Raw genomic sequence first — 20200 nt, forward strand, 5'->3', positions numbered from 1 at the left:
GGTATTCTGTGTCAGTAATGCAGTCTCTGTTTACATTTCACGTTTGACCTCATCTTGCATTTACTAAGGTTTGTTTTTTTCCGTGTGATGCGTTTCTGTTCTTTTTCAAGCAACATATAATTCTTGTGTAGTGCTTTCCGTGAACTGAGTGAGCTCCAGGTGTCAGGGTGTGCCCCTGTTATGGCTGAGGGTGAAGGCCGAGTCTCTCTCACAATGCCAGTCACAAAAGTAAGTGGACTATGTGCACATCCAATCCTTGGCCTCTTAGCAGGGCGAGGATAACAAATGAGCTAATTGTAATGGTGGAAATGCTTGTGAAGAGGTCTACATCTGTCAAAATATCGACAGCAACAAATGAACAGAAAATTCAGCGTTGACAGGTGAGTAAGTGGGTTTTGTATGTGGGGAATAGTGAGGTGGAGGAGACAGGAGATGGTGTGTATAAAAGAAGCGAGTCAAAGACGTGCTGAAGAGGAAAGAGCTGACCAGTGAGAGATGCAGATGTGCATTTCAGAAATATGTGGGGAGAAATAGCGAGTGCCTAAGAGAGCGGAAGACTGTAGTGTAGAGGGAAGTGGAGTGAGTTCAAGAGGGAGCGAGACGCCCCGAAGGCCATTCCACAGACATCTGTGATGTTCATTTCACTGGACATATTATCAGAATTTAAACATTTTCAATTCTACTCATTCACAACAAAATCTAAATCGTAACTCATAATTTGATAATACTAACAGTCATTGGCAAAGCCATTAAGGTCTGTCTAGTTTAAGCACATGCTCGTTTCTGTGTTCTGTGTCCGGACACAATAACTGAACATTCCCAGAGGCGCCCGAATACTGGGCCAGATGTAGCAAAAAGCAAAATTGCGACTTGCAATTTGCGAGTCCATCCGACTCGCAATTTGCAAGTCGCAATTTGCTATGCAGTACGGTGTCTCAGACACCGACTGCGACTCGCAATGGGGTCGCAATGACCCACCTCATGAATATTCATGAGGTGGGTCGCAAATTGCGGCCCCATAGCGAGTATAGGCACTCGCTAACATGGAGGCCTGCTGACGTCAGCAGACCTCCATGTTCGCGACCTGCTTTTAAATAAAGCAGTTTTCTTTTTTTGAAGTGTAGCCCGTTTTCCTGACAGGAAAACGAGCTGCACTGCAAAAAAAAAACGAAACCTTTTGTTTCGGTATTTTTTCAGGGCAGGGAGTGGTCCAAGGGACCACTTCCCTGCCCTGAAAAAATATTTTGGGGTCCAGTCACAAACTGGAAGGGGTCCCATGGGGACCCCTTCCAATTTGCAAGTGGGTTACCATCCACTTGAAGTGGATGGTAACTGCGATGCCATTTGCGACCGCGTACGCGGTCGCAAATGGTATTGCATCGCATGGCTACTCGCAAATACGAATAGGACTTCCTATTTGCGAGTCGGAAATGCATATTGCGAGTCGGTAACGACTCGCAATATGCATTTCTGCATGCCAAACCCACGTTTGCGACTCGCAAACGGCGAATTTCGCCGTTTGCGACTCGCAAACGGGTTGCTACATCTGGCCCACTGTTCTGGTGGCACACAGAGTGAAATGTAGGATTTCAGATTACATGGTTAAACCACTCCCTTAATTACTTAGACCACGCCTCTTGGAAAGGATCCCTAGTTATGCTCCTTTGGTCACGCCATTTCAGAGACCCCCCTACTTTTTTCACCCCACGTGAAGCAGCGTGCTTTACGTGAGATAAGCACGTGTACATCTGTATAACTATGTCTATGAGTGAGGGGGCGGCTGTGTGAAGTGTTCCTGCATTTTTCCAACTACAGGTATTTGCAAGTGCGTAACATGTGCATGCTTGCTTCTTCCAAGTCCTTAGCTGCGGGTACATTAAACACACACTGGAACTTCTGAGCGGGCTGTTTGGTTTGCACTGCTGTGCTCTGGAAGGAGCTCTACGTGTTCATTAAACAGGCCCTGTCCCGAGTTCTACTCCTACCACCAGCCTTGGCGCGAGTCCTCCATCTCCGTTCTCCACAGCACTAGCTCAGAAAGTGACAACCGTTTCCACAAAACCCTCAAATAGGCCGTGTCTCCTTGCAGTGGTCATCACTGGACAAGGTCCCAGGTCCTGCACTGGCCTGGATCTCCAAGCAGTAGTGCTTAATTTGTGCTTGTTGTTTCCGGTGCTGAGCACCGGCACTTATTTTTGCGGGCCGGGGCTTAGTCTTCTGCCTCAAGCCTTTGCTGCGAGCAAAAGACACATATGGGAAAGACGGAGAAAGGGAAAAACGAAAAAGCGTCACAAAGGGAGAAAGCAGAAAGCTGCAAGAGTGAGCTGAAGCGCTGGAAGTGGCTTTAAATGGATTAAAGAGGCACCGAGGTGGCTTCAGGATTACGCTGCCTCCCCATTCCGGGCTCACACATTTAACTGCGACAGTCGCGTGTTTCAGAGGAGAGCTCTGAGCACCGGCACTTTTCTATTTACAAATTAAGCACCGAGTAGCCGCGAACTAGACCGGCGCTCTCAGCTTTGGTTCTGCTGCAGGGCATCGGGCTTCCATGGCTACTCATGCCCGGGTTCCCCATCACCACTAGCCCGGTTCTCCCAGCAATAAACAGCCTTGAGCTGACTCCTGGCTTCCAGCCACACACTTTAGTGACTGCCTACACTCCCTGCACTGGCGCGAGTCCGTGGCTGACCACTGGCCCGGGTGCTTCAGGCTAGGCCCAGGGTTCCCAGGACCAGTGGTGGCCAGTGGCTCTCGGCCCTACACTCTTACAGCTGCCCTCCCTGCACCAGACGGGGTTACTGCCGGGCACCGGCCTTCTCACCATCTGCAGCAGCTCGGGGGGCGTCTAAAGCGAAGAACGCTAATCACCTCCCATCTCACGAAGGCCGTGTCCCCCCACTGCCCCCTTTACAAGGCTTTGCATCTGCCCCGTGTAATACCTCTCTCGTTGCGCTATTTATAGACGTCTCCAGGGCCTGGCTTCTCTATAGCACCAACTCACTCATATCCCAGCTCTGTCATCTCCGCGATCCCGTTACACAGTGTATTCTACTGTTAATTTCCAAAGCTCCCCGAAGCCCCATTTATAGCACCTCTTTCACTATGCATGCATCACCGGTACCACAGCTCACAGATAGGCAGGCAGAGCGCTCACTTAAGGGCCGTATGACCAGCCTTCCATGTGCCCGCAGGCAAACTTCCAGAGAGACTCGGGAATCATACAGACACAAGAACACACAACTGCACTCTCAACACAAGCATATGAGGGGGAGTACACACACTTGCAGAGCCATCATAGCATTCGTGTAAACACTTATAGTCTGAGACAAACACCAACAGACGCCCAGAGACGACCCCAGAGTCGGAGAGTACTCAAGCGGCTATAGTGTTAGCAGTCGGTGGACAGATTCACTCTGGCGCGCGGGTGCAGCACACCTATTCACGTGCAGTCACAGGGGCACGTGTCAACCGGAATTACTACTGCATTTACAATTGCTTGCCTAAATATATTTTGTAAGGCATGCCGCTACTCATAGGGGTTTCTCGGCGCTCAGTCTAGATCAGGGGTCTTCAAACTGGGGGGCTGCCTCAAGTGACGGGGTGTGTGGGGGGGGGGGGGGAGGGGGAATCCGCCAGGCTCTGTCCAAAAGAAGGGTTATGCAGATAAATGTGTTTTGAGCAGAAAAAAAGTGATTATGTTTTTAAAAGGTAACAGAACTTAACTGCAACATTTAAATACGTCTAGACATATTTAAACACTGCCAGCTTAATAGAATAATTGTGAAAAATGTGTGTTGGGGGGGGGGGGGAGACGATGTTTTTTTTCCCCACTTAAGAGGCGCGGTGTTAAAAAGTTTGAAAGCCACTGGTTTAGATGCAGACCGTCACAGGGACTCACACAGGACACAAAGAGCGGGTGGAACGCTTTGTGCAGAGTTGTGCCCGGGTGACACAATCCTCACACGCTCAGAATGGATCACTAGCACTTAAGTCAATCTTTTGGGGAGCTGGTGCCACACTAGGTGACACGGGGGTGTCTGGTGGTTGTATCGTCTTTTCCGACTGTCCTCCCAAGCACAAACCTACACACACCTGCACCGCGACACTCCCCTGCACGGTCCACAGCCTTGCACTGCATTATTGATGTTACTGTGAATTGCACATTTTAATTCCAAGGAGTGCGCCAAACCCACACAGCTCAACACCCTGCCGCCCTCCATCGCCCCCTGGCAGCGGTAATACGTGGCCTCACCTCACTCACAGAAATCCCCAGACCCCCTTCCCGGCGGACCCTCCATTGCTTACCGTGGCGTCCTCCCCCGCGTAGTGTCCGATGACCCGGGGGCCCCCAGGGTGCCTCCGCGACCACTGGGTGATGTCGTACACCCGCCGATCGATGACCAGCCACCGGTCGTTCACTTGGTCGTGCTTCCGGATCTCGTCCCAGCTATAGAAGGTGGGGGACGCCCGGCCAGCGCCCCCTTCCTGTTCGCCCCCCATGCCCATGACCACTGTGCCACCCGTGACAGGTGCTCCCTCGCACTATGCGCCCTCTGCTCCTTCTTCCTTTGTCCCTCCTCCCCTCCACCTACCCCACTTTCCCCGCCACCTGCCCAGCTGCCACCTAAAGGCGCTCTGCGTCTCCCATGCTCCGGCGGCCCCTCCTGGGCGCCCTGGTCCAGCCCCCAGCATCTCTCCCCCTCCCTGCATCCATTCATCGCTGTTGGAGTTTCCAGGGTGATCAGCAGAGCGCCTGCACCTATCAGAGCCCAGGGCCACGGCCTCCTCATTGGCTGCGAGAGATCATTCGAAGGAGGAGAAAGAGGGGGTGCAAATCCCAGTGCAGGACCAAGTCCAAGGACTACGCGGAAGGGTGGGTGGTTGGGGGGCTACACTGTGCCCATTTATTATTGATGGACTTTTCTAAGGGGCCGCATGCCGCCCAGAATGCCTCGGGGTATTTGCACATTTTTAAGGACAACGGTAGTGAGTTAGTATAGCTCACAGGGAATCGCTTCCAGGCGCTCAAGTGGTTTCATGCGGTGATGATAACGGGGTGGTTTAAGACCCGGTTTCAGTGTCTTCTTGGAGCCCTGGTGGTTTGTCAGTATTCGCACACGGGACGAGAGACGGGTTAATACGACAGGTAAGGGGGTATCATTTGATGGTCTACCCTTTACCTGACCGCTCCTGACACTGATTAGATGTAGACGCCAACGTTTTCCCATTTATCGGCATCATCGCACCCCTGTGTCTGCCGTGAAGGTTGTCGAATTCATATAAGGACTGGGATGAAAGGAGGTGGGAGTATAACTCATTTCTCAGGAAAGAGCGCTCGCACAGAGGCAGCACAACACTTCCTTTGTTGTCAAGCCCCGGGTTATCTTTCCTGCTCCAGGCTCGGGTTTCCTTGTTCCATATTGTACATTGTATCGCAGCACCTCCGCCCCACCCCGTCTGACATTGCCTCGGACGATCAGTTTCACTGGACCTATCACAGTCAGAACGAATGGCAAACGTCAAACCACCACTCATCTTAATGCCTGCCAAGCACCTGCATCCGATCACCTCTAACCCGGGAGGTCTGTGATGACGCGTGCAATGCCGGTGCCTGGGAGTTCATTGGAACTGAAGGGAGAATGATGCCCTGACATGACCTACTGCTGTAACTGTAACCCGAGAACTTAACACAAATAAAGAACCAAGCTTGATTGCGTTCGCAGATGGCCTGATTCACAAAATTGGGTCATTTGCGAACGCAAAAAATGCATTTTGGTATGTATTAATCCCAAACTGTGATTCGATACCACGTTACCCAGTCACAATTTGGGTTCACGAATATATACTGATTCGGTGTTTGGAAGGGGCGTTTAGGGCACCCCATCCAAATATCGAACTGGAATGGTATGTAGTAATGTTTTACAACCGAATTTCGGTAGTAAAACATGAATAATTTACCTACTAAAGAAGTGTAGTGGTAATGCTTCCGCAAAGGGGAAGGGCTCCCTTTCTCTTTGATAATGTAAAAATAATGTTTGTATTAGAGGAGGCAGAGGGCCAATGCTTCTTCTTAGACAAAAAAAACCCAGAAAGAAACGTTTCTTTCTAAGCGCAGTCTCGTTTCCTTTGAGGAAAACGGGCTGCATTTTAAAGGGAAGTCTGCCTCATTAGAAACAATCACAGACACGGTGGTCTGCTGATCCCAGCAGGCCACGCCCTGTGACGGCTGTGATTCTTAGTGGGTCTCAAATTGCTACATACTACATTAATATTCACGAGGAAGGTCGATTTACGACCCTCTGGGAATTACTAGTTTAAAAATAAAACTGTCAGACATTTGGAATCGAGATTCGGTAAAAATCGCAACGTGGAGCTGCCCAGCTAGTTGTAGTTAACAACTGTGTAGTACACAATGATCTCCAGGAACAATCGGTGAAAAGGGACAGGGATCTCATGGGTAGAGGAGGCCATGAACAGCTCTGTATGGGCAGAGAAAAGAGCACCCTGCCCATCCTATATCAGATTGGTACTTTAGACGTGGGACAAGGATCTCCGTTGGATGGGATTATCAGGAACCTTAATGGGAGGCTCCTCACTGTGGCACTCCTATCAGGCTCCTGGCACTGGGATGGAATCAGGATTAGTTCATTAAGATGCATTGGTGGACACGTCCATGAAAGAGCTCTGACTGCGATGGGAGGACTACATGATGCCTGAGAGGGAGGTATTTAGATACCTGTGCCTCCAGCATGCATTGGCTGAGGGTATCCCAGGCAATGCATGCTGGAGACATCCAGATACCTGAGCCCAATACCCTCGAGGATAGAATACTAGACAGGCTCCTTAAACATAAGGTGATACCTCTTATCTATAAAAAGATAACAACTTTGTCGAATGCCATGGAGGGGGATATGGGAGCAAGATCTGGGTGAGCTCCCAGATGGCGAGCGAGCTGAGGCATTCATGGGTCCTAGGAAAGTGGAAATTAAGACGGGGTTCCACCTCTGTCAGGTAAATATCCTGCATACAACCTACTATACCAGAGCACTGCTAGCCAGGATAGGCAGGCCTGTAAGTGACGAGTGCCTCCTGGGCTGTCTGCAGAGGGGTACATCTATGTATACGCTAAAGGATGACCCGCCCTACAGGCATACTGGGGAAGAGTGGAGCGGATCCTGGCATCTGTCACAGGCCTGGCGCTAAACCCAGAGGGAGAACTCAGTGTCCTGGAAATGTGGGGCAATACTGATGGCACCAGATACAACCGCTTGTTCTGCAACCCGGGTTTAGACTCAATGTGTCATAGCTGTGGGGGATCCAGTCCTACCACAATTGGAGCAGTGGCGCACAGGCAGGGATTTGTGCATGAGTGAGTTGTGTATCAAGGGAGAGGATGCCCGCATAAATTTCAGAAAGTGTGGGACCTGTGGAAAGAATCCTATGACCTGTTTAAACCCTAGACATACAATGCAGCCCCTGTGGACTGTGCCTCACCTGGTTTACATCCTGGGGGGATTCAGGAATTCATGTGGTCATACTGCTTGTGTAATTGTGTTCTTTTAACTGTGTATCAGTGTATGAATGTGCCATCCTGCGTGATGAGCACCTGGACACGTTACCAGTTGTGTTGCTTCTTTTCTCCCTGTTACTCAAAGATTACTATTTTTTTTAAAGAATAGCACTTTGGAAATTGCAATTCCTAATGTTGATACATCTGATACTTACTTCGTAGCTGAATGGCTCCTGACTGTCGTGTGAAAATCTTGCTGTCCCATGTACCCACCACGCCTACTGACTGTATATACCACCCCCCAAACCACAATCTACATTTAGGCCCAGCCGATGCGTCACTTTATTTGATGCATTGGTGACGCAGGCTGCTGACACATATCTACAAAGCCACGCAAAGGCACTTTGCGTGGCTTTACGTGCCCTTGTAGTTATGGAGTAAGGCAATGCAGCGCAAGTCTCTGTGTTGCCTTACTTTGTGTCAGGGAGGTGTTTCCATGGGTGTTCCCACGCAACACCCATGGATTATGATGCATTCTCAGATTTACAAGGTTTTGTAAACCAGGAAATGCGTCATAACCCTATGCCACCCAAAGTGTGGTGTAGAAATATATTTATTTCTCCCCGTTTTTTCCTCTTTCTATGTGTGCTGCATTTTGCAGCACACATGGACAGAGGAAAATTCCTCTTGGGATTGTATTTGTGCAGGAAGGTGCCCCTTTCTGTGCAAAAACAATCATCCCCGCAACTCAGGCACCCTTGCACCATGGTGCAACCACATGAACTGTCCGCCACCAGCCACGTGGATCTCATCACCCAAAAACACAGGCACACACCTCACTAGCCCAATAGTATGCACTCTTCATTTGTCAACCATGTTTTCTAGCACCTGCACACCACAGCTACTGATCACACCTTGCTAAATACATGTATCCCCATCAACGGTAAACCGCATGTACTCACCCTTCTCTCCACCTGGCAACCACACAGCATTTCCCGACCCAGCTACCCATAGGCAGCAAACCTCATGTTCCCTTCCCTCAGGGAGGTAATTGCAGGCGTGGCTCCTCCGTATAGGCGGAGGAGCGTCGCCCCCGCCAGCAGCAACCTCTGCAAATCCTCTTACATGGAAAGGATAATAAACTTTGTTTATTATCCTTTCCAAAACTTTGTTTATTATCCTTTCCATGTAAAAGGGGCGGGGCATTGGGGGTGATGAGCTGAGGGGAGTGCACTGTGCACTCCCCTCAGAGCGCATGTGTGTTTGGCCGGCCGTCTCGGGCCGGCCAAACACACCTGCACACAGGACTCTGCCCAGCAACATGGTTGCTGGGCTGGAGAGGGCCTTCACAGGCTCCCAGTCTGCCTGGGAGTGCCCTGGCTGGGTGCGATCAGCCAATCCTGACGCTGCTCTGAGCAGCGTCAGGATTAGGGAAGGGCATGCTAGGAGCCTGTGCCTGCAGCAGCGACGGAAGAGGAGTGTGGCGCAAGAGCAAAGCAAGTACGTTTTACAATTTTTGTATTACTTTTGTATTTTTTTTCCAGCGCCTTCCACGTCCCCCCCAACTCTCCCATCCCTCACATATATTTATATGCCTTAGGCTGTTTCGGGGGTCTTCTGAAGGGCTTGGGCCCCACTGCAGGGGCCTGCGTTACCCCTCTGAGAGATTCCTACAGCTTCATCATTACTACACAGAGAGGGTGACTCACCCAGAAATGGTGGCGTAACAGACACCCAATCCAGACCGACGCACTGCCACTATGGGCCAGATGTATCAAAAATGCAATTTGCATTTCTTAAATAGCAAGTTTTAAGAAATCGCTATTTAAGAAATGCAAAATGGTATGTATGAATTTTGCAATTCGGTAATAGCGATTTCCTAAAATTCACAAACGCTATTACCAAATCGCAAATAGAGAATGCAACTCCATTCAACCCTGTAGGCCCATAGGTGTTAATGGTTTTGCATTTCCCAATTTGCGAATTCTAGTTAGGAATTCGCAAATTAGGAAATGCAAACCCCAGGGTGCTGGGGGCCTAAGGCCCCCTCTGATGCACTCCAAAAAAATATTTGCGGACATGTGAAGCACACACATGCCTTGGGGGGCATGTGTGCGTTACATGTCAATTTTAAAAATGCATTTATAATGTATTTTTAAAATTTGCACATGCTTACTACCAAATTGGATTTGGTGGTAATTCAATTTTCTAAATGCCCAATTCGCATTCAGGAAATGCTTGATACATGTGCTTTGGAAATCGCAAATAGGAATTCTCTATTAGCGATTTCCTATTTAGAGAATCACAATTTCCGATTCTCTAAATGTGGTCGCAATTTTAAGGAATCGCTATTTTTGCAAGTTCTTAAAATTGCACTGCAAATGCCTTTCATACATTGTGAAAGGCATTTTTGCATTCGCAAAGGGACGAATTTTGCAATTCGCAGCATTTGCGTATGCGAAAACGTTTGATACATCTGGCCCTATGTCTGGCAGGGTTAATTCAGTAACAGACTTACGCAGAAAGGATGGCAGACGCTCATGGATAGGTAAGTCAATTTGTAGAGAACGTCCCCCACCCACCAAACTGTTAGGCAGATAAGCTATATGGATGTTGACAATATATTCCCAATATGGGTTAAATTTCCAGTGCCATCTCATATTATTGGGAATTCCATCAGATAGCCTTTGGTGGATTTTCTGCCAGGGATTTTTTTCAGACAATTTGTTCCTCAAATGAAGGATTCATGCACTTAAGTGAGGAAACAGCCGCCGCACTGGCAGAAAACTTTACAAACAATATATTTTCCTCACCCACCTTGGCCGTGGAAGTAAATCCGCTGCAGCTGGAGACGGGGATCCCACCAGCCGCACTTAAAACGAGGTCCAAAGTTACCTTTCTTGGGAACCTTGAGTGCAAGGCTAGCCCCTGTTTCAAACCAATGGGTATCCTGCCACCTAGTGGACAGCACTTAAACTGCTTCTTAAAGATGTTCCATAGTGCGGTGCCAGATGCCACGCTGCTCGTGCGTGTAAACGAGGTACAGGGAAGTACCTTTGCCCACAAAAGGAGGAGTCTATGAGTGTAAAATTCGGACAGCTAGCAGAAGGGTTGGTGGGAGAGACGTAGGAATAGGAGATAGCCTTAGACTAGAAATTGCAGAGTCACCATTAATGTGTCTTAATTGTACATCCAAGCCTTTCTCCTGTCCTCAAACATGTTTTTGCAGTTGTATATAGCGCAAACTCGATCCTAATGTATTGGAGCGCTTTGCATGAGCACCAGTTACTTTACACAAGGACACATTTGGTTTTGGTAGGCCCTTGTAGATTAAGTGATTTGCCCAGAATCACAGGATGTTGATCCGACACAGAGACTCAAACCTGATTCCCCAGCTCCAAAATCAGCAGGTCTGGCTGTTAAGCCAGAATCATGGGATCAAGAATACATAAATGGGTAAATTTACAAGCGCCTACTGCCACCTTAGTGTATTTTTTTTTTTACGGTAGGGTGGCATTAAGGAGGCCTTTCTCCTGCGTCATAGTTACAAAGTGGTGCAATGCTTGCATTGCACCACCTTGTAAACGCTTGCACCACATTTTACCTGTGCAATGTATGCCCCAAGGTGAGCAGATGCAAAGGCAACATTTTACTGCCAGTTTCAGGCAGGTACCTTACTCAAGGCTTCTTGGCTGGATTAGGGTTCACTCCTTGTGGATGAGCCAGCGCAGATTTCCTGCAAGAATGCAGGTGATCGCCGTTGTAACCGCTATACCTAGGTCCCAAGCTGGTTAACCTATTGCAGTATTACAGAGATTTAATGTAGTATTAAGGGTAATGATTTAAATGAATATATATTATTAATTAACAATTTTACACTTACTCATATTTTATTGGACGGTGGTCTGTTTTTAAATATGCGGTGAATACATTTGCACCCTTGTTTTGAAAATAGAATTGTTTTACCCTTACAACAGCCATGAACCTTGTAAGTTAATTGGACTATAATGATGTAGCATCTGCTACAGGAATTTGTATTTGCACAGTGAAAACATAATGTGGTTTTGCGATGTTTGTATTTTTAAGAGCTTCCTTTATGAAATATATAATTCTGATTCCATATGTCCCAAATGCACACTTCGATTAAGAATAAATCTGAAGCAGCCTGTGCTTTCACACCGTGTGCACAGATACTTATTTGAGGACATTTTGGGCCAGATGTAGCAACCCTTTTGCGAGTCGCAAACGGCGAAAATCGCCGTTTGCGACTCACAAACGTGGGTTTGCAATGCACAAATGCATATTGCGTATTGCGAGTCGTTACCGACTCACAATATGCATTTGCGACTCGCAAATAGGAAGGGGTGTTCCCTTCCTATTTGCGAGTCGGAGTGGTATGCAACTCCATTTGCGACCGCGTACGCGGTCGCAAATGGAGTCGCAGTTACCATCCACTTGAAGTGGATGGTAACCCACTCGCAAACGGGAAGGGGTCCCCATGGGACCCCTTCCCCTTTGTGACTGGACCCCATATTATTTTTTCAGGGCAGGGAGTGGTCCAAGAGACCACTCCCTGCCCTGAAAAATCCGAAACTAAAGGTTTCGGATTTTTTTGAAATGCAGCTCGTTTTCCTGTGAGGAAAACGGGCTGCACTTCAAAAAAAAAAAAAAATGCTTTATTTAAAAGGCAGGTCACTAACATGGAGGCCTGCTTACGTCAGCAGGCCTCCATGTTAGCGAGTGCCTATACTCGCAATGGGGCCGCAATTTGCGACCCACCTCATGAATATTCATGAGGTGGGTCATTGCGACCCCATTGCGAGTTGCAGTCGGTGTCTCAGACACCGTACTGCATAGCAATTTGCGACTTGCAAATTGCGAGTCGCAGGGACTCGCAATTTGCAAGTCGCAAATTGCTTTTTTTGTACATCTGGCCCTTTGTTTCTTTATTTATATACACGTTATTAATGTGCTAATATTATTAGATTTTCTAGGCAGTCACAGACCCCCTGATTAGGCTTCGCAGACACCCAGGGTCCCTAGACCACAAGTTAAGAACCACTGGTGTATACTATTTAGAAGCATTCCTTCCATCGTATTTTGTGTGTTTGTTTAAAGGAGGATGTGGGCTCTAAGGACTGGTTCTTGAGATGGGAGAGTACATATTTCAGAGTCAGATCCCATCTGGCCACAAGTCGCTAACAGTGGGGTACACAAGATCGATTAAATATGGGTGACATTTAATTTCCCTTAATGAAGATGATTCTCATGGAACATATGCATGTCCTTCCTCAGTAGACAGTGGCACAAATCCCCTTTCTGTTGCACTGAGAGCTCATCAACATACCCAGCCAGCTTCAAAAACCCTAAGAGGGCCTAAGAAAAGTTTTAGGTGAGCAAAGGTGATTTATGAAAGTTGCTCTATTTTCGAATGAAATATAGGAGGTCATATGGGCCTGGCCTTGTTCATCTAGATCCCTGAAAGGTAGGCGCTCAGTCCCTTCCAGGCCAACACGCGTATGCGTGTCCAGCTAATCAAATGTACCTTCCACCTGTGAAATACATGTTCTCTCCCCTCTCACCAACATCATGCATCCCGGGTCCCCAAGGCCTTCGATCCCTGTACACACTTCATCTGTATGTAGCCTATTACCCTTCCGAGTTAAACACGCTCCGTTTTACACTGCAACTTCCTGTCTATTACAATTGTTTTTTATGTTTCTGTATAGTACTCCAACGCCCTCAAGGACTGGTACGCGCTACAAAAAACATGCAAACAAATACAATGTGCTATTTCAGTGTGCCAAACAGAACTTCACGAAAGAGGAAAGATCACATGCCCAGTTCCTGGGTGTAGTTTGAGGGCTCTGTTTCCTAGTGCTTTCTGAAGATACACATCTAGCTTTCTTGCACAGGACAAAAGCAGTACGCGCGCCTCGCAGCCCTCTTATGCACCACCTGTGCCCAGTTAAGTCCGATACTGAGATCTAGCTGAGTTCCGTCCTCAGGCAGTCACAGTGGAAGAGTTCCTTCTCAGGGCCATTTCCAGTCTACTGCACGCATTGTGTTATTGCTGCTATTTGCCATTTGTCTAGCGCCTTCTGTCCCTGGTGTGATATCGCAGCCCCTTTCCCTCTCCGGTTGGTTACAGGCTGATTCCCACACGTCATCGCTGATCACGTCCAATAGTGGTAATGGCGATGAAAGTTTGGTCCTTAATTGCGGCGCCAAAAAGCTAGCCCCAGGCGCACAAGCGCGCTTGAAAGCCAAAGTAACATAACACTATGGGCCTCATTATGACCCTGGCGGTCTTCACGGTCGTGGTCGGACCGCCGGTACCGCCACCAAAGTGAAAGCGCCATGGCCGGACTGCCGGTACCGCCAGGTTGCTACTAGTCGACAGCCTGGCAGTCTCAGCGGTTGTAATCCGCCAGGGCAGTGCTGCTTGCAGTGCTGCCCTGGGGATTACGAGTCCCCTTTCCACCAGCCTTTGCATGGCATGGCTGGCGGAAAGGTGGTGCCGGGGGCCCCATGGGGGCATAGGCAGTGCAGGGCATAGGCAGTGCAGTTGCCCCATGGGGCGTAGGCATAGGCAGTGCAGGGCATAGGCAGTGCAGGGGCCCCCATGTACAGCCCGTTGCATTTTCCACTGCCTCAATTACGGGCAGTGGAACGTGCGATGGGTGCTGCTGCACCCGATGCACCGCCACATTGGCGCCTGCTCGATTACGAGCCAGCATCAATGTTAATGCCCTGTTCACAGCCAGGTCGGCGATCGGAAATGCTGTTTCCGCCTGCCTGCGGTGAACTCCTAATAGGGGCAAAGGTGTTCTGGCCGCACAGGCGGCCTGATGGCGGTACAAGTTTGGCGGGCGACCTTCACCGCCCACCAAACTCATAATGAGAGCCTATGTGAACAAACGCCCAGACAAGTTATTCAGAAATATGAAAAAGAAAATGTAAGCTGTCTGCCACTCCGTACCTTTTCTCCCACAGAAAGAATTCGGACCCTGAAACTGTGAGTGTGGGAATGTCCACTGAGAAAAATGTTAAGTGTGACATCCTAAAAGGTGTTGTTCGGAGTCCTGTCACAGCGCTTACAGGGGCGTAGCTTGGTCAGTAGTAGTAGAATAAATCTTTATTTGGTTGAAATATAACCATAAAAGATAGACAAAAACATAATATAATACATATTTACGTAAAATAACAAAAAAGACATGCTAAAATGTCCATTAGTCATGGCTGCAAGTCTAAAGCATTGTATACGGCATAAATCAGGACGGTAGCATGAGCATATAGCAAAGAGATTTTAAATATCACATGACAGTAGTACAAATCTACAATATCTAAGGTTAACAGTCATTATTACAAGCCAAACGTCAAGAAAAAAACACATATAATTCCCCCAAGAGGTCAGGACTGCCCTATTAACCCAAGGCCTTTTGCAACCTAATTACACAGCTTGAAAAAAATAGTGATACACAAGTGTGACTATCCCTGAGTATCATCAGGTGTAACATTGCAGGTCTGGTGTGCAATTGACACTTTTAACAAGGTGTAATAGATGTTTTCTTGGTAGAGAGAAATTGGGACAAAACAAAGCGCCCAAAAGATTGAGCTGACAATTTTTCACAGATACAAAGGCCTAAAGTGCCGGAGAAGACCAGCCCTTAGGGAAACTATTAACATTAATAAGAAGATTGAACCTAACTCTGATTAACAGCTGCCGGTGATAAGCATTGTTTACCCATGCAAGATAACATTCTGTAGAAGGAACTTGATTTATCATAAAGTGGTCACGAGCAGCAGGTTTCAACAATTCAGCCTATTCCCTAGATGCCTCAGCACAGGTATTAAAAGTGCTTTTTACCTATACATAGTATTCTTGAACAATTTTATCAGGGGTAGAGAACAGCTCAGGGCTACCCTATCTAGTGACGTTACTCAACATAGCCAAGCCAAGGTTTTGCTTTCACATCAACTAAGGCTAAACAATCCCTGATAATCAAACGGTTCAGAAATAGCTCATTCTTATACCACTCAGAAATCCACTAAAGCCTCGGCCTTAATGCAATAATATCTGTAATATATTTAGGGCCCAGTTCGTCATGGACAGCGTAGGTGGAACTACTCTGCAGAACCCCTGATTAACACCGTGCAAACATATTCTCCTCAGCCTAATTCGAATGTCAGTCCTTAAACTCTCACATATCACTTCCATAGGTTGTGGCCGACACACATTTAGCACAATAAATCTGAAGAAGGGGGCTTAATCTACCTAGCCCAACCTAGCTCCAAAATCCAATGTTGTCTCCCACATACGAGCTAACATTAGTCTTTTGGATAGAACAAGGGGAACCCAGGTATTCTTGTTATCAAGCAAGATACCCAACGATGCCTACCACCATGAGTTATTGGAAAGGATATCGAGCAGCTGCCTTCACTGCCATACCTGACGGATGCAGACGTGTCCTTATACAAGTTTCCTAAAAAAGACACGAAGGCTGGATCGACCTCTAGTGACAACATAAAGGCCCATAACTTAGTTTGATTTACACAATCCGTGAAACATAGGAAGAAAGTACCCTTACTGGCCACAGCATATTTCTGAGTTAGAAGGTATAGCTTTGGGATTTGACTGATAGTACTGAGGCCAGGCCTGAACTCATACGGCAACTGAGATAAAATGCTGTTCTCTTTGTCCCACGAGGACTGCCTTTCCAAAATCATCTGGCCCAGAACCTTGGCAGTGGTATCAATCAGGGAGTTGGGCCTGTATCATTTCGGGTCACCTCAATCACCCTTTTTGAACAAGGCGAGCCATGTAACACTGCAGCATTTAGAACCTTAGTCAACAACGCAGCCCAAATAAGAACAGCAGCCCTAAAGAGATTGGCAGGTACACAATCAGGACCTGGGGCCTTATTACCAGCCTACGTCAAAATGGCCTTCTCGGCAACAGAAAATAAAAGGTTCAACCTTGGTGAAATAGGCATAGATGGAGAGCCTAAACCAGGATCCAGTGAATAAATGTGTGAGTAATGGTCAAACCCATTTGTCTTCACGGATCACACAGATCAAAGGAGGACCACTCTCTGCCCCTAAAAATGAGCTAATAACAAAAAAACAGAAAGTGGCCCTTAGGGGCTCTTTCCTTTTTTTTATTAGCCAGCTTATACTGTCTACGTAGAAAGTTCACCTCTACTACGTCCCTTGGAGTGCGGCTAAGGACCTTCTTTAACTCGTGATGGGGTTTGGAACAACTCCATCAAACCAGCACTGAACCTTATTGTCACTCTGTGCTCTACTTGAAACTGTGAGAGTGGCCGTAATATCTGCAGAGAGCAGTGAACATCCTCAAAATGTCTTTTGGCTCAGAATCCAATCTTAGGCAGCATTCCAGCTCATGACTACTCAGATGGCACAGTTTACCAAGAAATTCAATCAGAATAATTTTGGGCCATTTTAACCGCCTGCCTTGATCTCACAGAGCAAGATGAGAGGAAGTGGGGATAATAGTGTCTGTTTCAAGGATGACAGTATTGAACACAAAATTACAGGGTTATGGTCACTTCGAGCAGACTGTAATACCTTATGCTCATCTAAGAAATAAAACAGAGAAGAGGAAGTTAGATATAATCCACAATTGACTCATGCCTCCTGCCCACCTAAGTAGGGGCCTCCAAGGTACTAGGTATAGGCATATTCAGTGGTTATACTAGAAATTAAGCTTGTTTACCTTGAAGTGAATGCTCCAAATGGTTCTCCCTCATAAAAACCTCCTGAGAAAAGAGGAATGCCTGTTTACATAGGTGAAGATTAAAATCAGACATAATGACTATTTGTGTGAACGAAATAGAGCTTGGACCAGATTCCAAGGACTGTCTTCCAGGTGTGGTAAAAGGTAAATGTAAGCTGCCTGCCACTCCGTGCTCTGTGTGACCTCTTAATGGGTGTTGTTTGGAGTCCTGTCACAGAACTTAGAGGGGCCGAGCTTAGTCTCTAAGATTTGTGGGGGAGAAGGGTTTCAGATTTTGAAAACAATCACTGTGGCATATCATAGCAAAATACATGCATGAGAAACGGAACATAAGGGAGCTTAAAGGGCAGTGGAAAGAGAAAGCAGTGTGGATTATTAGGGGTATTTAAAAAGCAATATTTTGCAAAATAACCAATCTTTTTATAATACTTCAAGACTAAGAGGAGTGTGTGTGTGTGTGTGTATGTATTTGTCTGTGTGTGCACATAAAAATCTCAAGTGAAATTCAACAGACACCTCAACATGCTCGACGGAAAGCACCTCTACCCAACTAATTACTAGAAAATACATTTATTAGGTGGGTGTGACAACCCAAACAGGCAGGTGTCATCCATGGCATTGTTAGGGCAGTTTCTGTACTGTGGTTGGGGCTTAAATCAGACTGGGTTGTGTGGAGGAGTTGGTGGTCATTGAGGTTTTCAGTGAGGCATCTGTTGATGGTTTTCTGTAAGATCTAGGCTGGGAATAGTAGCATGGAGATTGGTCTGTAGTTGGCGGGCATTGAAGGGTTAGTGGAGAGCTTGTTTAGCAATGGGAAGACAATCATGCTTTCAAGCATGTGGGAAGGTCACGGAAGAGGTGAGGGCATTCAGAAGGGGAGTGGGCATGGCACTGATGGATTGCAGTCTTCTAGAGTAGGCATGATGGAGGTTGAGGTCCTCTGAGGCCTCTGAGTCGATGGACTACATGGTGGCAGCAGTTTTGTTTATGGTGATGACAGTCTGTGCAGTTAGCCTTGGGTGTTTGGATAAGATCAGGAGGTGTTCGGCCAGGTCTGTAGAGTCTGGTTGTGGGTTGAAGTTCCTGTGAATGGCAGTGATTTTGTTGCTGAGGAATTGAGAGTTAGTTGCAGAAGTCCTGTGGGGGATGATTGACTTGGAGGCAGTTGCTGGTGAGGTGAAATCCTTAAAAATGGCAAAGATTTCTTTGTTTCTGTTGGTGCTGGCATCAAGGTGGCTTGCCAGAGAGCCTTGTTTGGTGGTGAGGATTGTTTGGTAATAGTGTTTCAGGGCAGATTTGAACGTCTTCCTGAGTGCTATGTCCTGGCTCATTCTTTAGTTTTGTTCCAGTTGTTTGCAGTGGCGTTTCATCAGTCTGAGCTCTTCTGTTACCAACTGGCATGGGGTCTTGATCTTGTATTTCTATGTTTATGGGGGGGCTTGCCAAGGAGTTAGCACAGGAGGTGATTAAATTGTTGAAATGCTTGATGGCTCTGAGGAGGATGTTGCTGCGTTCAAGTAAGCAGCGTTACTGTCCATGTCAGTATTGTTGTTCCAATTTCAGCAGGTTGGTCCTACGACAATACATGTGTGTTGGACTGGGACTTGGATGCTAAACTTGACATGGGGGTGGTCTAGCCAGAAGGCTTCAGGCTTGTTGACTGAGATGTTGTTGAAGGTGGTGAAAATAAGGTCCGGGGTGTCTGGTAACTTGGACTGGTCCTTTTACTCGTTGGGCGAGGCCCAGGCTTCCAATGTCTTTGATGAGAGCTTTTAAGTTGGGGTTGGAATGGTCTTCCAGGTGAAAGTTAATGTCTCTGAGTAGGATGTAATTGTTGAAGGCAAGTGATGTGATGAAGTTGTGACGGGGTAGGTGAAGTTGGTACACAGTCCCAGAGGTCTGTAGATGAGAGTTTCGCTCAAGATGAAGTGGAGCTTGAACGACAGGTGGTCCATGTTAAAGGATGACGTGTGCTTGGAGGTGGGGCAGCTGAAGCGTTCTTGTTGATGATGGTGATTGGGCCTCTGGCTTGCCTAGCAATCTTGTAGCTGGGTGGGGGGGGGGAGATGGTTGTGGTGATGTCAAGTGCTGATGCGGGGTTCAGCCAGGTTTCCAAAAGGAAAAATAGGTCTAGGATACTGTCATGCATCAGGTTCCAAATCTGCTTGCTTCCATCTGCTTTGCTTTAGTGGGAAGCAGGCACTGCTCTGCTGATGCACCTCAATTATGCCCTGCTGCGTCTCCTTTTTTGAGTACTGGACTCACCAGTGCTTAATTTGTAAATAAAAACGTGCCGGTGCTCAAAGCTCTGTGCTTAAACATGCAGATGCTGCAATTAAATGTGTGAGCATGGAATACTGAGGCAGCATAATCCTGAAGCCATCTCGGGCCTCATTAATCCATTTACAGCCACTCCCTGCACCTTCAGATCACTCTTACAGCTTTCTGCTTTTCCCCTTTCTGGCCCGATTTCGTTTTTCTCTTCCTTCGTCTTTCCCATATGTATGTTTTGCACGCAGTAAATGCTTGAGGCAGAAAAATAAGTGCCGGCCCGCAAAAATAAGTGCTGGTGCTCCGCACCGGAAACAACAAGCACAAATTAAGCACTGGCTCACACTCAGCTCTGTCAGTGGGCCCTGGCCCCCATTACCATCACAGCGCGCGCGCACACACACACAGTGTTGCCAATGAACTTCAATCCTGACCTGTTGCGCCACCTGTTTTCCTAGCACTGATCTCAAACATGCAACGCTGTCATTGCACCTTAGTCTTGCCCTAGGCGCTGGCTCCTAAAACCCTAATCTCTTAAATCCATCGCATTTTGGACACAGGTGATTCGTGGCAGCCCGACAAAGGTCCGCCCGTGATCGTTGATCCGATGCATCAGCAGCGGGTGGGAGCCTCTTGGAACAGGAGCGGGACTCGCCCGC

General features: G+C 47.6%; 2 protein-coding genes across 2 annotated transcripts in view; one reads left to right on the forward strand and one right to left on the reverse strand.

Annotated features, from left to right (window-relative positions):
• LOC138284455 (fatty acid desaturase 2-like) overlaps positions 1 to 4684 on the reverse strand; it is a 100928-nt gene extending 96244 nt beyond the window's left edge. Inside the window, exon 1 of the mRNA XM_069223229.1 lies at positions 4306 to 4684. Within this exon, the coding sequence (XP_069079330.1) occupies positions 4306 to 4506 (201 nt within the window). The 5' untranslated portion in view covers positions 4507 to 4684. The remainder of the gene's footprint in view (positions 1 to 4305) is intronic.
• A 160-nt stretch (positions 4685 to 4844) lies between these two features.
• Positions 4845 to 20200, forward strand: part of FADS1 (fatty acid desaturase 1) — a 196287-nt gene continuing 180931 nt past the window's right edge. Inside the window, exon 1 of the mRNA XM_069223231.1 lies at positions 4845 to 5146. The gene's annotated coding sequence lies outside the window, so the exon portion shown is untranslated. The remainder of the gene's footprint in view (positions 5147 to 20200) is intronic.

Source organism: Pleurodeles waltl, chromosome 3_1 (genome assembly GCF_031143425.1).
Source record: "Pleurodeles waltl isolate 20211129_DDA chromosome 3_1, aPleWal1.hap1.20221129, whole genome shotgun sequence".
Taxonomy (NCBI): domain Eukaryota; kingdom Metazoa; phylum Chordata; class Amphibia; order Caudata; family Salamandridae; genus Pleurodeles; species Pleurodeles waltl.